The sequence below is a fragment of the Eurypyga helias genome, unplaced genomic scaffold (assembly GCF_000690775.1).
Source record: "Eurypyga helias isolate BGI_N326 unplaced genomic scaffold, ASM69077v1 scaffold9099, whole genome shotgun sequence".
Taxonomy (NCBI): Eukaryota; Metazoa; Chordata; class Aves; order Eurypygiformes; family Eurypygidae; genus Eurypyga; species Eurypyga helias.
The window spans coordinates 99,523-114,888 of NW_010273950.1; the positions used below are offsets into that span (position 1 = coordinate 99,523).

Consider the following 15,366-nt stretch of genomic DNA (forward strand, 5'->3'; position numbering starts at 1 on the left):
CTTTGGGTATTACCACATCTCAGAAAACAGGGCTCCTCTTACCTCCTTTGCAGGTGACTGAAAGTCACAAACAACCAACCACAGTATTTAAAAATCTTCAAGGGTTTTTGACTCGCCCAGTTTCAGCACATGAAACAACTCCATTCAGGTTTGATGGGCCACAACCCCACTTCAGAAATTAATTTTCTCACCTTTTAGTGTAAACACTCTCATATCTTTATTAGCCCTACCTGTATGAGAAAAACTATCACAAAAATGTAAGCTCCAGAATATTAATTGCATTTTGCACACATTAAGGCGTGAAATTCATCCTTGCATAAGGCTTTATTTAAATAGTGATGTATCTGGCTTAGTCCTGTGAAAACCACCTGCCTAGACATGAATTTTTACACAAAATAATCTCAAACAAATCTCACTTCATAGGACAATATTCTGTAGGACCACATTCTACCTTGGAATTCATGAGAACTATTTGAAAAGTAAACAAGCCAATGTAAAACCTGACAAAAGAGCAGCTAAAATAGAAAACACACTCATGTTTAATAATTATAATAATCTCAAGAGTTGAAAAATTACAAGTCCCTTCCTGAGAAATGAGGTTTTTGGTTTGGTTCATTTTTCCATGTATGGCTTTGGAGGGTTTTTTTATTCATTTGACTCATTTACTTGCAGCAAGTATGGAAAGGGTATTCTTCCGAGATTTCCTCTGGAAGCATGAGAAAGAAATTTGCTTTTGGCATATGAAAACTTCACATTTTCATTTAAAATATGGTGATCCTAAAAGCTGAGAACTGAGAGGAAAAAAGTAATCAGAATATTAAGAACAGTCCACACTGAACTAAATTGCACATGACAAACATTTTTATCATGCAGATCAAGATCCTTGAATCTTAAAACCTTTCCTATCTTCAGGTGCTGCACCATGAGACCCACAGAAATGGATAAGGAGGTGCCATCAGAGAAGATACACAAGTAATAAGCAGCACACCGTCACAATTATTTGCAGAGAGATGATGAAATCTTGCCTTCACTGAAGTCAGTAAGGACTATTCCTTCATTTTAGTGAGTTTTTTTCCTCCAGATTTACATGAGATATGTAAATGAAATTAACAGAGGGATACTTAAACAGAATAGAGCGCACTGCTTTAAGTAAGGTTCTGCATTATGCTGGCTCCAATTACAGTGTCAGCAGGTCCTAAGGCAATTGTTTCATTAAATCACATACAGACTGGACATGAAGCTCTCCTTGTCTTCTGTATTTTTTAACATAAATTGGAAAAGAAAAAAAAATTCAAAAGCCTGAATAAGTTATCTTCTGATTGGCATAATTAACAAAGGTATTTTAATGCTGCATAGAGGTACATCGAACTATTTATCTCTGCAAGTGACTAAATTAAATAAAACACAATTCGTTTGCATTAATTTGATTTCTAGACTACGGTGATTTGGGGCAATTTTTATTCACTGTACTTTCATTTTGGAGGGAAAATTTTCACTGTTTTAGGCTTTAACCTCTCTTCTTTTTATCAGGAAGAGGTTCAGAAAAAGAGGATTCACAATCTCTACAGCTCTTCCTCTAAATCTGATAGTGAATTCAAATCATTTTTGTAAGAAATGCTATTAAGATTTGGCACCTAGATTCTTCAAGGATGATAAATATTCTTTTAAAAGGCCTACATATCCATTTACCACACAGCTCTGTCCTAAAAGTGAAAGTCACACTTGGAGTAGTGAAGGGTGGGCTATGAAAATGCAAATTAGAATGACTTTATTGGCTCAAATGAATTCAGTTCTCCTGTCACTAAGCAGTGTGACTGTGGTAGGCATCCATTAACTGGAGGAAAGAAAAAAAAAAAAAAAAAAAACAAAAAAAAAAAAAAGAAAAACTCTTTTGTGAGACTATCCAGCATAGGAATTTTCTCTTTATGAGCACTTTCCTTGTGAACGTATGTTTATTATAAGAATTTTATCACATATTCAGTAAAAAGTGCACATCTTCCATGACAATGGTAATCTTAAGTTATTCAAGAAGCAATTTGCCAGCACTAGTGTCTGAACAGCCTGCTATTTTCCTTCTGAAATTCAAGATCTTTGGAAGAAGCACTATCAGTTTGTTAAGATATGACCCCAGGGCCTGTTCAGAGTGCAAAGCAACCCTGGAGTCCACAATCCTTAGGGTCAAGAAGGATAATACATGCATGCTGGAAAGTATGGGAGCATGTCCATGGCACCCCCATTTGGAGTCACAGTTTTGACAATTCTTCTGCCTCCAAGGCCTGACCTGCCTGGTCGTCAGTCACTTTTTCTGCCCTTTTCCCAGTCACATCTGCTCCTTTAATCAATTCACCAGGTAGATCTGCAAAAGCCAGTGCCACCAGAATAGTGCAGCTAGAAAAACATGGTGAGGTGCAAGACCATCACAGTTTGCATTTAATCTAGTTATGCTGCAATTCAGCTACACTGTAAAATTAACCTTTTGAATAAACTCATATTAACACACATTCCATGCATCAGAACTTGAATGAGCTTAGAGTTCCCTGGACTTGGGAACCCAGAACAGCCTTACATAGGCCTGGAATGAAACCCCTGTGGTGTCACAAGCAGTCACAACATGCAATCACATAGCTAGATCACTTGATCCTGACCAAAAATAATTCTCCCCGCATTCCACAATGCTGGACTCCATTCTGGAAGCTACAAAATGACCATCAGAATAAAATTTGTTCATGGTCAATTTACAGCCATTTATTCTCGTACAAGTCTTGTCTCACAACTTAATTAACCTTTCTCCTCTAACTCTCCAATTTGCTAGACCAGACAAACCAAGCTCTTTCAATCTCCTATAAGGATACATTCCTTAGATCATCTCAATAACCTTTCATTGTGCTTGTTCAAGTTTGCACATGTGCAAAATACACAAAGAACTCTAGGTGAGTGTACTCCAGGGGCTGGTAAGTGATATTAATATTTCTTTAAGCCCAAAATATGTTGCTTAATGCTTCCTAAAATTCCACTTTTCCTTTTTAAGGTCTCATCATACAGAAGGATCGTAATAATTCTGAAATTAACTAAGACACAAAAAGCTAAAAAATTTGAAAATGACAGAGGATACTGCCTCTATTTAGCTATAACAGTGTTAAGCAGCTTTTACAAACAGATTCAGGATTAATCTTTATGAAATACAAACACAGATGCAAACCCTTGTGCATTACTAAATCTTACTAAATCTATCTCTGCCCCTTCTCACCAGATGGGACACAACTCTGCTCACAAGTGACAGACATCTTACAATGCAGAGCCCAAGCTTAACCTTCCCTCTCAATAGAGCTTATTAGCTGAGTCTCAGGATTTGCTGATAGATGATGGCTTCCAGACTCAAGATGGCTTGTACCCACATGGCTCAGAGAACAGGATCAACTCACTGTTTCAACTATGTAAACATATCTCAAATAATTCAGATTTTTGTAATCCAGGCAATAAACTAGCATTCCGATTCATTAAGGATTTTAATGATTATTAACCGAGGCCAAAATATGTTATTTGTGCTCAAAGTAAGCAATATTTTAAATTACTCAAATATTTAACAAGTAAATACTTACCCATCATGATTGACACCACCATTTAACAAATAAGACTCCTCAGACAAAAGAACAGGTTGGGTTCCACAGGGGGATTTTTTTGTTTATTTTTAGGTGTTATGAAAAAAGTAATCGTATTTTGCTGAAACCCATACAGCACTGGAATGAGATTACAACTGGTTAGCTTATTTACAGAAGCTGCATAATAAATTCATTCTACGGGGCATGGAGTAATGCAAATGAGCCATTCAATAGCACTCCTGTACAAGTGAAAGAGGCATAAAGAAGAAACATTGAAAGTCAAGAGTTCTGATCTGGTTATGCTGCAAGGTATGGAATTACCGAAACCTAAACTGCATTACAATAACCTGTTCAAAGTCCTGCTTATACCAAACACTTTAGTTATTTATCACCTAATGAACAAAACTGGTTGATCCTATTTTCCAGCAGTAATGACTTCTTGAAACACTTAAATGAATGAAAATATGGATCCGATTTCACAAAACAGAAATAAATTAAGAATTGTTCAAAAATATTTATAACCCTTCACATGCAGTTGCATGGAAGAAAGTCATTATTCCACACAGGAAAAAACTGATGTGGCAAAAGCCATTAGAGAAAAAAATTAAAATCATATTTCTTAGAGCAGATAGTGGGTTTTGGATAGGACGGCTGGAAACTATATGGAATATGATACATGTTTAATTTCCCAACAGCATGATCATTATCAAAAAAGGTGCAACCTTCCATCTATCGTTTTATTTATATTCCACCAAGCTGAAGTATAAAGCAATTACTACTGCACCACAAAACTGAACTTAGTGTAACACTGAACATCTGTCTTTCGCGTTTGTGAGCCAAAGCCAAAAATGAGCTTGCTAAAAAACAATCCTTCAAAATAACAGCATGGTTTTGAGTATCAAACACATACACAGTGCTATCACCTTGACACAGTAGAAAAACTGGAACCAACCCGCAGAATTCAAAAGTATTAGGGTCAAGTAGAAATGTCTGTCTTTCCACTTCAAGAAAACATTTGTTAAATGTTTTCTGACCTTCACCTAAGCAGTCATGTATACAAGATTTTTTTAAACAAAACACTTTCAAGTACAGCCCTCGATTTCAGAAAAAAGCAAGCCTAATGTCCAAAGACTCATAATCAAATTGAGAAACCGCTGCAAGGCCATAAACCTAATGCAAACCTGTCTACCAATCCTGACATGATCTTATTTGCCTTCAACAGGAAAAGAACAACATGTTCTGCAGAACAAGCTAATCAACAAATTTTTGCACAGTTATCTGCACATCACACAGTTACTGTTTTACTACAAATCATACCAAACCAGTAGTAGTATGATAATATTAAAATAAAGAATTGTGAAGACTGGCTTCCTAGTGATTTCTGTTTAAAGGCCAAGCTCATGAGCTGATTCTCTTATAGTAAGGAACAGTAGTAATCACCTCAATCTTTCTTTCAGTGGGTTTGTCAGTATGTTCTCTATGTTCAGCTTCCTATTTTCATGAAACTCCTATCAACTTCATAATTACAGATCAGCCTACCAACTGTAAGTGAAACAACCCAGTGGTGTCCAGGATTATAAGAGCAAATCATGAAAAAAAATGGTGAAGCAATGAGAGAATGAGGCTTTTACCACCTCAGAAAACCAGACCAAAAACCACACAAGTGATGCAGGGTGGCATACAGTACTGCTTCTGCTTGTCCTATTCACCAGTTCCAGAAGAGAGAGGTGCATGCCAGTTTTTATTCCGGTTGGTAAAGTTTATGAACATAAGTAACTTCAGGATGTAAAATAAGTCTAAGAAATCTCTTTTTAGCTAATTAAGAGGACAAAATATTCTTATCTACAGACACATTACATGTGTCTATAGGAGAAGAAACCAAGGTTACAAATCTGCAAGTTATGAAACATCCAGATCAAACAGCTCATCTGTATGCTAACTTTTGCCCACAGGATAGAGGAAAGCCTTGAAACAGTGTAGTGTCTAAATAGACAGTCCTCTAAAAAACAAAAAAAACAAACACATAACTTAAGCTTTTTAGATGTAGGCTGAGGGCATTGGAATTGCAGCCGTTTATCCTAGACAGCACCCCACACTTCCAAATATTACCTATTTTACCTTTATCTCACAACCCACTGGACAGAAATTCCAGGAAAGAAAACGGAGGTAGATTAACTGTTAACCCGCCTGAGTCAACCTTCTGAAGGACGCACTTCGATCAATCTTAGATGATCAACCTATTGAGCTGAGCTATATAACCACACTGCAGTAAATTCATTGACATCCTATTGTGCTCCTTTTCCTCGTACTGTGACACCTGGCAAAGTAAAGCACCGCTATTCCCAGTTAACCCTGATGGCTGATCAACAACTGCAAGAAATTATCAGAGTTTTAACAGAAAGACAATAACCAATCAACTCTGAAATAACTGCAACAGGGGAGAAAGGTACTTGAACGAAATAGAGAAAAAGATATGTGATATGTAATACACAATATATATATGTTCCTCTATTGTTCATATATATTTTTATGTAGATCTCTTTAAATTGTTTTAATAGTGACTGACAGATGACAAAAATATATAGTATAATTTAACACTATTTCAGCTTAGAACTTAAGTCCAAAACTGATTATGAAGATTATTTACACACTTCTGCATTTTCTTGTTCAATGCTGCTTTTCACGTAATTTTATTTTCATTTACTAAAGAGCATTAACTATACTGTATTATTTGTAGACTGGTTACCACACATATTTTTAATTCATTTAACTGACATGACCAAAGTCATTGTAACACTGCTCATTTCACCAGTCAAGGGCTTGTGTATTTACTTACAGTAGGCAGTAATTTTTAAACTCCTACAGTCATACAGAAATAAACAGAAAAGAATTAAAAAAGGACCCAAGTCTTTTTGGCAGTGCCAGCTGCTACTTGAGAAGTATTTTTAATGAATTGCAAGAACACAGTCAAATTTTTAAAAGAACTTGTACTAACTCTTCTGAGTTTAGAGAAAGCATGCCCCAGGGGAAAGACAGCAAGTAGCTGAACATTTTTGAGCACATCACAATAAAGCAAAATCTCCAAAGCTTACAGGCTCCCTTGTGTTAACACTGACATTACGTCAAGAATGACCTTTCCAAAGAAATAAAACCCATTAATGCTAGGAACATGATAACTATTAAAGAGCAACACTTAGTAGCCATAGCAGTTCAGGCCAGGGGGGGTGGGGGTGGGGGTGGAAATCAGTCTGGTAAATTAATTAGAACATAAATAATATGAAACCAAGACCTTGGTGTATAACCCTCTCTCTTATAATTGCTTGCCATTTAAAAGCTGAATGGAATCTTTTATGTAAAAGATACAGCTACTGACCCAACATGTATTAGGGTGTCAAAGAAAATCCTGGCACATGGAGAAGGAAGGCTCGTGAGTACTGGAGAATGCTTCTAACACCCTACTAACACCTATTGCTTTGTTCTTTACAGTGGAACTTACTTTTCAACCATCAAGGAATTGCACTGCTGGGAAATATTGCAAGTGAGTTGGTAGGTTGTGTTTGTGTGGTAGGGTTTTGGTAGCAGGGAGGCACTACAGGGGTGGCTCCTGCAAGAAGGTGCCAGGAACTTCCCTGACTCGAAGTGGGACACATCTCTGACCAAGACTAAGCCCATCAGTGATGGTGGCAGCACCTCAGGGATAACATATTTGAAAGGGGAAAAAAAAAAAAAAATCTCCCATTCCCTGTCCCTCTGCACCACTGAAGGTGAGAAGGTAGAGAAATCAGGAGTGAATCTGAGCCCAGAAAGAGGCTGCTTCTGGCTGGTTGTAGAAGAAATCACAAAAAGTTATCTGTGATCACAATGATTTTTTCTTAGATCAAGGGACATATCTCAGTCCTGAAGTGTAAGAACATACATATGGCTGTGTGTCCCTGCCATGGCAGGGGGGTTGGAACGAGATGATCTTTAAGGCCGCTTCCAACCCAAAACATTCTATGATTTCATGATTCTATCCCACAAACTCCATCACGAAGCCTTAATAAACTAACAATAAACTAACATTTGGTTTTGAATTCCATAGTTTAAGTTAGATTTCAGCAGTGGTTAGGGAACTCAATGTTATTGCAGCCTCCCCACTTATTGCTGTGGGCAGCACTTTCAGAACACTTGTCAGTTCTATAATTATCTGCATTTAAGTCTATCATCTGTTCCACAGGTGATTCAACAGGCAAAAGACACAAGCTGTAAGTATAAAACACATAAGAGATTGTGAAAATTGTGAATCTCTGCCTTGAATCTTGCTTTTGTGACCTACATCTACTTATAAACAACTTGAGTATTACCACTGAAGCTGTACAGAGTTCAGAGTCTTCAAAATCCATCTTTAAAATTCCTGGACAAGTAAGCATGTAAGGACGTGCTTTTGCATCCGTGTAGACTGACCAGGCAAACAGGCCTAACATAATTCAGATCCGGGAGATATGAAGAGGTCTACTTTTTATCAGAGAGTCAGGCTAAAGAAGAAATCTAATGTTTAAGTTATATTCATTATAGGATTATATTTTAGTCTGAGCTACACAATAATCAAAGATCTGAGAACTGCTACACTAGGATATATGCATTTAATCATGTGATATCTTACCATTACTATATGTAACAAGGGTTAATTCTTCATTACTTCAAACGATCAGATTTTTTTGGTTCATTTTGACAAAGAAAAGCTGTGAGTTTTATATAAAACCAAGAAATTTTACAGAAAAAAAAATATCAACCATCCAATAATTTCAAGGCCCTTTTCCTTGAACATAGCAATTTAAATTTACTGAAGCACTTCAATATGTGTGTGTGTTTCAGCCTGCAAGTGATTGGGGTTCTGTTCTTGCACAGTATAAAGCAATTTAAAATTATTCAACTACTTCAAGTTTTTTTTATAGGTGTTTTATTTGAGTATGATTTGTGTTCTGACCATGCAATTTTAAATTATTTAAATGTCTTTTTTTTAAAAGGAAGTCTTCATGTTTGGGACTGAATTCTGAGGGCTATATTACATTATCAGTCACTTCAAATTACACAAGAATTTTACATTTTTCACAATCTTTCACCTCCTAAATAAGAATCCATTTGCAAGGGTTAAAGTATAATATGTTATATTTAAAAATAAATCATCATTATGCAAAATCAGAAAATATTTCAAGGAAAAAAAAATTAGTTTTAAGACACCTTTTTCCATAATCAAATTCCCATGTCTTACTACATACTATGAAGCATGAGCATTTCAGAAGTCACATACTTCTACTTCAGTAAATTGAAAGAAATAATTTCAAAGTGGGAATTACAGTCTAAGAGAAGTTTTCTGAGTCCACGAAAAATGAGAAGAATTTACTCCCACAGAACGTGACTTATCAAACTTCATTCAAGTCTTCTGCAGCATGAATACAGTGTGCTCAACAGCTTCTGGTTCAAGTTTATTTTAAACATCAAGTATACATAGGAAATACAGGTTGGACTTCAGGGACATCATTCCTGACTTAACAGGACAGATATACAACAGTTGGGCTTTTTTTAATTTAATCAATGGAGTTACTGTTCTCAATAGTCAAGAATATGCTCTGCTCTCAGACATTTCCCTGCAAAAGGAGAGGAAATGAAGGTGTGACATTTGAAAATAGCGCTGGAGATGTACAAATGGAGAACTGAGAAATACAGCTGACAGGTCACATTATCAGTGAATCCTTCGCTTTATTCTTACCTGGTATCCTTCTTTAATACTCTGCAAATATGCTTACATTTACCACCAAACAAAAAACCAGTGCAAGTATTTTTGTACTTTTGACAGAGATATTCAAATAGCAACACGATTTAACCTCTGCTGTACAATGTGACAACCGGGAAAGAAAAAAATTAGCGACTAATTTCCTCAAAAGTCTTGTCTTCATAATTCACTTTTTAACACAAATGGCATAAAAGAAACAGGATAATTTCACACCAAGAAAACCCATCCACTGTTCCTCTGCACATTCATTTGAAAATATAGTAGCTGCTCCTTAAAAATATTGGCATGCCTTACTAATCACAGGCTTTTAATTCTGTCTCTGCAATTTCAATTAGTAAGTACACACTGACATCCTCAACTGCACTACATAGAGCTCTCCTTTATCCAGTTAATCATGTTCACTGCAGCTATTCCCTAGGCAGAGGTTTCCGAGTTCCTAGATTCTGTAAATCCTTGGTATTACATCTTTTGACTCAGAAACAAAAATACTAACATATCTTATCATTCAAAAACATGTGTCCTGGGTTCAGGAAGGACTATGTTTTCTCTCTCCCAAAAGTCAGCTCTGTGCTCCATGTACAGAATTAAGTTGCAAAGCATGGCTAAACTCATCTGAAATATTTTGCTTATGTTAAACCTCATATTATACTAATTAAAGCAGCTGTGAGAAACTATAATTAGACTAAGCGTCCAACAAATATTAATCGGTAAAGTAATATTCTATTATTAAGAAGCAGCTATTCACAGTAGGAGTTTCTCTTGCAAAAAAGATTAGGAACCAAGCCAAAAGCAAACCAGAAGGCACTGCAAATTGGGTTATTTGGTGCCTCATTTTAATTTATGAATACTTTCACCTGTATTTTACTTATTTTGTATTGTCTTTTTAGCAGAGAAGGTATAAACAGGCTCCAGACTGCAATCCTACATCTGATGGGTTAGTCCCAGTGTTCCCATTCACTGTGATAAGGATTTCCCTTCCTCAGCCGTAATCCAATAGAGAAACTCAGACCACACACCACAGACAAACCACTTAACCTCCCTATGTTCCCCCATCTGTAAATGAAAACAATGCAATTAACATACATAGCAGGGAGGCTCTGTGATTTACTTAAGTGTTTTGAAGAGCTTTGATATCTTGAGTAAGTGGTACTGTATAAATGCTGACAAATATTGCCTGTTTGAGGCCTCATCAGTAACCATTTTCAGGGTGCAAGAAATAGGTTCATGGCAAAAGCAGTGTCTAAAATGCTAGGCCTATTTTAACTTCTTCATTTTCTTGTTACACCCTCTCCCTGCATATCAGTTAACAACTAATGGTAGCAGTCTCATAACAAGTCTCCTTTGATGACACCAATTTTAGAGTTTTACTCCTATAAGTCTACTTTTCTGCAGTGTGAAAACACTGGGACTCAGACAAAGAATTGCCAGGGGCTTAATGTAAGATACTGCTGAGTTTTAGTAAACAAAATCTTTCCACGTTACCCTGTTCGACACAGATATCCAGCAAAATAGTGCAAGACAACAAATACATTTGGTGGAGCAATCTCTAATGCAATAACATAAAAAAATCAGGTATGAGTCAAATATCTGTTCTTTCCACTTCCAAGTTACTTTACATAGATTCTGATCAAGTAGTAGACTGTGCTAGTAGTTTTCCACTGCTGCCCAGAAGCATTTTTTTTTTAAAACAGGATGTTACATCACCAATTACCTGAGCTGTTTCTTAATTTTAAAATCTATTTCTTATAATACACCAAGAACTCCCTTATATATTGCTCTTACATATATTAATCACCTGTAGAGAGAGATGTTGTCTTTAGAGGAAGTAATATCTACAAAGGACAAGATTTAAAACTTTGAAAATCCAAATTGTAGTTGTTTTTTTCTTTTTTTCCATTTTTGGCTAAACATGTATATTTACATAGAGATATTCAAGGTAAATATCCAGGCATTATGATCATTTCAGCGCTATTGAAAGTTATAACCAAGCACCAAATTTCTGTACTTTTCAGGAATGATAAAAGGATTTTTTTTTTTTTTTAAATTACTGAAAAAGCAACAAGCAAGCCAAGCACACCATCCACAGATTCTGTAAGAACTGCCTTTTATACATGATGAAATGTAGCTCATCAATTAGAAAAGTCATTCCAGTGAGTTCAGGAGTACTACAGTGTTATGTTTTCCCTATTGCGCTCATTAGTACCTGGACAACAGCAAAGGTTTGTTTAGCGACTAACAAAATCAACATTAACATACAAAACTGAGGAATAACACTCTTGCAAGAGGTTTATGCTCAACATGATACTAGGTTTCAAATCCACACAGGAAATAATTTTTAAAATCTAATTTAAAGTAGTGATCTACATAGTAAGAGAAAAGAAATTTTGAAAGACACAACCACAATGCAAATGAGACCATTACATTCACTTCTGCTGACAATAAAATTACAATCCCCTATTGTATCCACTGGCCACAGAAATGAAAGCCAAGTTGCAACAGGAGAGCAGATGGAGAATGAGAAAGTGTTTGATCAGATGTCAGGGAAATCACTCATTTTATTATTTAAATAAGATGACTGAAATCCAGAAAGATAGGGATGGGAGATTTGGCAATACGTATCTTCTAGTAGAAAAGTTCCCCAAAATCAAGAGGTTGCTGCTATAACTTATTCCCATGTAGTGAGATAAGGCATTTGCAGGGTTTGGTTTTTAATCAACTGCTAAAGAACTAGAGGAAGAACTCAGTGAAAAATCAATTAGCCCAAGGGGAAGCACACCACAATGGAAAAAAACTTGAAGGAGAAACTAGAGTTGGAATGGGTGGGGTGGGGGAGGACAGAAATCTCATGCTTGATCTGAAAGCTCACAGAAGTTGTTACAGCAGTGTTGTGTGTGTCATGGTTCTATATTCAGCACTCCCAAATAGCTCACCAACAACGTCTTAGACTGCATGCTTTTTGTATCCAGTATAAACACATCAGTGTTTCCTGGCACATATTTGTTTCACTAACATAGTTTGTACTGTTTCCATGCTCACCAAAAACTGTTGAAAGTGAATAAGGAAGAAGGAATAAGTGCTCTTTTTTCATAGCTTGCTCTAGTCAGCTTAGAGGATGGAGCATTCTCCTGCCAACCGTCAAGGGCAAATTCCTAACCCCTCATGAAAGTCTTATCTGTGACAGAGCCAGAATCCCATCCCACTTATTTTTATTTAAATCCCATGCCTTTTCACACAGCAATTTCCTTCTTGTCATTAGCTAGATTCCATGTCCTAGATTTGGTTTCTCTCTTTTCTGGCTTTCATTTCCACCCCCTTATCCTACATCCCAGAGGCTGCCAGGATTATTGGACAGTTGAAAAGGGCACATGTGCATGAATTCCCTTCACAGCTATGACAAAGACAGGAGCATCCATTTCACTCTAAGTAGCATTCAGCTGCCATCTATAAAAATGCAGGTGGTCTGTGTGCTTAGAGTAAGTAGCTTCAGAGAGGATTACATACAGATACACACAGAACCATATTTAACTCAAGTTTCCACTGAAAATCACACTACAGCTCAGAGCATACAGGACTATATACTTCATAACCTTTACCTCCACAGCAATATTAACTCATTCTAAAGCTTACTACACTAAGATTTGAAGAGCTAGAAGTAAGTTAACTCATTAGCAGACAACCATTTCTAACTCAGTTAAAGCATAAACGAAGCAAGAAATCACTATGCTGAAAGGTGTGTCTTCAGTTAGGACATTACAAGAACTTCTACTGAATAATTGCTGTCCATCCTGTGACAAGCCTGGGGAACAAGCCATAACGTCAATATCTTTAGGGTAGGTCACTATTAGAGTATTGCAATGGGAGAGCAGAAGACCATCTGAGACTAGCAAAGATTAAATTAGGACCACCAATTATATTAAACTGGTTTTGCCCAAGCACGCAAAGCAAGGAGATGAGTAAGACTTCACAAAGCAGAAATTAAGTAAAACTATCCAATTCTGTTAATATTAATGACATTTTTTTGTCATGTTATGCATAACAAAATATTCTATAAAAATAATTGAAATGCAAATTTTTTTCTCCTCCCCTGGGCAACATGATTGGTTTAGAACAGTAAAAAAGAAGAAAGCATTCTTTTAATTTGTAAGTACATGGGAAGAGAACGTTCTGAATGTGTTGAATCATTTTGTTTTACCATTTTTCGATAAAATGAGTAGTTAAAACACTCCAAAAATCAGTGTTGCTTTTTTGGGTTAAGAGCCAAATTGTACGGTTTCATTCAAGTTATCTCAACATTGTACTTCAATGCTGCTGCAAGGTCTGGAAGCCAGTAATTTTGTCTCTTGTCCTGTGTGATAAGGTCTCCATCTGAATGACAACCTGGGACATGTTTCTGACATTCAGCCATACAGGAGGATTGGGTCCATAAATGAGGCACCTGAGCTGTAGCCTCAGTGGCCACATACCTCACCCAGGAAACACAAATTACTATTGAACTGGCACAAATTAAAGTTCTTGTTTACTACTCTTTCAAAACTGAGCGTTCAAAACTATGAATGACACAACCACAAATATGTTCCCATTTCCAATTTCCAAATGGAGAGGGAAAGAAAAGGAAAATTCTTTAGAAGATACCAGAAAGAAGTTACAGATAAACAGTTTTGGGTTACCTGTATGGCTCGACTTCACTGGCTCACTGAACCACTAGTTCTTCATTATCTTTGTCATCGTTCCAAATCATTTCACTAGGCCACTATAGTGGCAACTAACACCTTCATTATTTCAGCATAACATTCTATGAACATGCCAAGCTGGCACAAGGAACAACACGAGACATTAGTGAGGCATCTCAGCACAGGCTAAACAACTCTGTTAGGAAAGAGGATGAAACTTTAGCCCACAAAGAAAACTGCACAAATGTAACACATTTATTTCTAGTGACCAACCTACACCTTTCTGAGGAACATAAACAAGTTCAAGCTCTGCCCAGCTGTGGAGACATTTTTCCAACTCTGAGCCATCACTGGGAACTTGGTAGTATTTTTTCTTGGAGCATAATCTTAAAAAAAAAAAAAAAAAAAGAAAAAAAAAAAGGAAAGAAAGAAAGAAGTGCTGGGAGAAGAAATGGTAGCATTAAGGAGTAAGGACAGGCATTTCCAAACCAGAACCATGTTTTAAAGATTTTCACATACCAGCCAAGCTGCCTACATAAAACTTTAGAAAGCACCTAGTTTCAATGTACTGAATCACATGACAGTTTTGAAATGGCTACTAATGAAAACTACACTTTTAAGTCTTTCATTTGAACTTTAGATCCACAGATGAAGAGTGTGTAAAGCTACAATAGCATCTCCAGTTTACCTGACCTAGTTTCTACAAAGTTATATTGTGAGCTTTGCTTTCATTATGAGTACATGAACGCTCACCAAAGCCGATTCCGGCAAGCTGGAATAAACGCATGAACTCCAAAGGTATTGTAGGATGCCTTCCTTCTCTATTATCCTCCTTAGTTTATATTCCCCATTATATTTAGGGTCCCCTGTTGTGCCATAAAGAACGGCGAATCCATCTTGAGCATAAATTAACGTGAAGCGATTGCAGCAGTTTCTTGCTCCCCCCATGAATCCTTTCTACAACATGCCTGTTTCAAACGCACAGTAATTGTTTTGCTGTTACCTGCTCCTAGAAGAAAGGAAGCTTGATAGCAATGAATTGAACGTGCCCTTTGCCCCCTTTCATTGTATCTACCTACAGCAGACGGCACCAAAATGCAACTCAATTAAACACAGCTCTCTTGTCACACTATAAACAGAAGCTCTCCTCACAGCAGAAGCAGGAAAGTTTTGCCATGACACTCCTTGTTGCATTTGACAAGTTTATTCAAGAGCAAATATTTCAGTGGGGAGGTCTGTCATTCTAATCCTGCTCTTTATGCGAGAGCAGCTAATGCAGTTTCAGCTACCTGAATAGAAGGGCTCTTGCTTCCAGATGTTCCAT

At 36.7% G+C, this 15,366-nt stretch overlaps 1 protein-coding gene across 1 annotated transcript in view; it reads right to left on the bottom strand.

Moving 5' to 3' along the window:
* The window catches only part of LOC104515614 (cadherin-13-like), a gene marked incomplete at its 3' end in the record, with an annotated part of 93,869 nt that extends 78,879 nt beyond the window's left edge, over positions 1 to 14,990 (bottom strand). The window contains exon 1 of the mRNA XM_010159658.1: positions 14,796 to 14,990. Coding sequence (XP_010157960.1) covers positions 14,796 to 14,990 — 195 coding nt within the window. The remainder of the gene's footprint in view (positions 1 to 14,795) is intronic.
* Positions 14,991 to 15,366: the final 376 nt, after the last annotated feature.